Raw genomic sequence first — 2,531 nt, forward strand, 5'->3', positions numbered from 1 at the left:
CTGCTCCGTGTGTCCTCTGATCGTCAGGAAAGTCTGTTGAATTCACAAATGCTTGGTCTTAGTGGGTGTTTTCGTGGAAAACAGGAGGGGGCTCAGTTTTGTGTCTGGATTGATAAGAGATACGTGTGAACCCAGAATCTAAGAGATCTACGAAGAAATCTCTGCCATGCCAGGGCGGGCAGGGGGTTTGTCCTGGGAGAGTGAGGTTTTGGCAAAGGGAAGGCCTCCAGAAGCCAAAGACAGAGAGGACCAGGAGGGCATGAGTCTCTGAATGAACAGAATTGGGGGGGCTTTGGTGTGCACAGGCTATCTGGAGTGTGGGCTTTGTGCCAAGCTTATAAAACCGTAAAAATATACATTCCTCTTAATCTAGAACTTCCTCCTCTAGGAAGTTATTTAATAAAATTATTCAAATGAGCACAAAAATTCATAAACAAGGATGTTCATTACCTAAAAACAACAAAAATCACAGAAAAACCAGAAATGTGTCTCCAAGTAAGGTTGATAAAATAAATTATGGTGATATGCCATGGAATACCAGGCAGCCATTAAAAATCATGTTGTAGAAGAATATTTAAGATGAAATATTAAGTGCAGACACCAGGTTATAGAGCATTACCGTATGACACTGGTTATGTAAAATGATGTAAAACTATAGCTATAATAGAAAAAAAACAGAAAGATAGGCATTTAAATGTTAACAATGGTTTTCTGTGGGTGGTGGAATTTTGTTGATTTTCTAATTTTCTTTGTGCTTATCTGGACTCCCTTAAATTTTTTTTTACAGTGAACACATGTTCTTAGATTTTGTATTCATCTGGGCCCGTCTGCCAGGCTTGTGTGCATTTTTCCAGAAGATGATGAGAGGAAGCCATGGAAAAGCTGCCTGGAGTCCGCGTGAGGTTTCTCTGGCCTCTCTCTGCTCTCCCTCCCCTTGTCCTGGGGCCCCGCTCGCTCATTCCATCCTAGACTCACCCGTCAGGAAGCAGGGCACGCGGGCAGTGGTGTTGATGAACTCACAGGGGCTTGGCTTCTTTTGGTCAAAGGGCAAGTAGGCCAGCCCGTGGTCCCAGGCCTCCTGGTTGACGGCCATGAGGCCCAGGGGGCTGCTGAGGTTGCGGAGGCGGCTGGCCAGGCTGGGCTCGGGGCCGTACACTAAGCTGGCGTCCAGGAAGGAGGTCAGAGCGTTGATCTGCTCTCGGGCCAGGGTCTGGTAAGGCGGAGTGGGGCAGACAAACCCCGCTCTGAAGAAAGGCATGCACTTCCCTTGAGTCATCACCTTGGGGTCATCGTGCGGGAGCTGCGGAGAGATTGCGGGTGGGAGGCTGGGCAGAGGTGGTACAGCCGGCTCAGGCCACCTCTCCCCTGGGCAGACCTGGATGAAGCTGGCAAAGTTGCTGATGGTACCGGAGTATCATACACTGACTCTAGACACTCCTGCTGATGCTCACACATCCTGGGCCCACAGCCCTGAAGCTCGTTACATCCTGCTGTGTGACAGGGCTGAGGGGAATCCTTCAACCTTTCAGAGACAGGGCTTCACATTTTTTGGTGGAGAGAGTCCTGAGATCCCGGACAGGGAAGCAGGGCATGAGATAGGCACGGGTTTGTTAATCAGTGCTACCCACAGCAGCTACCATGTATGTATTTTGTAACTACCATGTGTGCGGCATTTTGCATACTTTCTACTTTGGGTCTTCATAGAACCCCGTAAGGTAGCTAATTCAGGCCCATTTACAGGTGAGAAAACTGAGGCTCAGAGCGGTTAAGTACCTCGCCCCAAAACGTACAGACTTGAAGAGAAACACGTGAGCTTCCGATCCAGATGGGCCTCACTCCACAGCTCAAGTTCTTTACACCATGCCACCTAGCCTTGATCTGTTTGTTGTTTGAGTGAAAAGAATCACCCCCTAACCCTAAAATCCATGAATAAGAAGAAAAGGGGCACCGTTGCAAGTCCCTCTCCCTTCCTGCTGGAAAGCCCCACAATTTCTGATCCCTCCATCAAGTTTTAGCTTTTGGGGGGAGTAGCCTTCCTGGACCTCAAGATGACGTATCACAGCAGAGTTCCACACACTTTACTGTGCGTAAAAGGAATCTCCTGGGGATCCTGGTGAATTGCAGGTTCTGTTCCCCAATGCCTGGGGTGCGGCTTGAGATTTTACCTTCTCCCATGTCCCTGTGTGGTGCTAATGCTGCCGGTTGGGGACGGAGACAGCCCTCCCCAGAGCTCCCTGATTGTATCATTAGAGGCTACTTGTCTGTTTCCCACAGGGGCCCTTTTTCCTTGAGGGAAGGGACAGTGTCTTATGCGCCCTTGAATCTCCAGCACATAGTGCACTGCCTGGCACGAAGTAAATGATTAATGTCTATCTACTGAATAAATGGATGAGCGAATGAATGGACCTGTGAGAACCGGGAAGCGGTCAAATCAGCATTCAAGTATGCAAATTCAAAATCTACTTAGAGAGCCTGGCTGATGGGCCGGAAATGACGGGCCAATCAGGAAGGCAAGGGCTTGTCAGGGACAA

The 2,531-nt window shown here is 49.0% G+C and overlaps 1 protein-coding gene across 1 annotated transcript in view; it reads right to left on the reverse strand.

Moving 5' to 3' along the window:
* LPO (lactoperoxidase) overlaps positions 1 to 2,531 on the reverse strand; it is a 16,221-nt gene that overhangs the window by 7,884 nt on the left and 5,806 nt on the right. The window contains exons 7-8 of the mRNA XM_006756205.2: positions 1,454 to 1,492; positions 976 to 1,325 (exon numbers count right to left, since the gene is read on the reverse strand). Of these exons, the coding sequence (XP_006756268.1) occupies positions 976 to 1,325; positions 1,454 to 1,492 (389 nt within the window). The remainder of the gene's footprint in view (positions 1 to 975; positions 1,326 to 1,453; positions 1,493 to 2,531) is intronic.

This window comes from Myotis davidii, unplaced genomic scaffold (assembly GCF_000327345.1).
Source record: "Myotis davidii unplaced genomic scaffold, ASM32734v1 scaffold993, whole genome shotgun sequence".
Classification (NCBI taxonomy): domain Eukaryota; kingdom Metazoa; phylum Chordata; class Mammalia; order Chiroptera; family Vespertilionidae; genus Myotis; species Myotis davidii.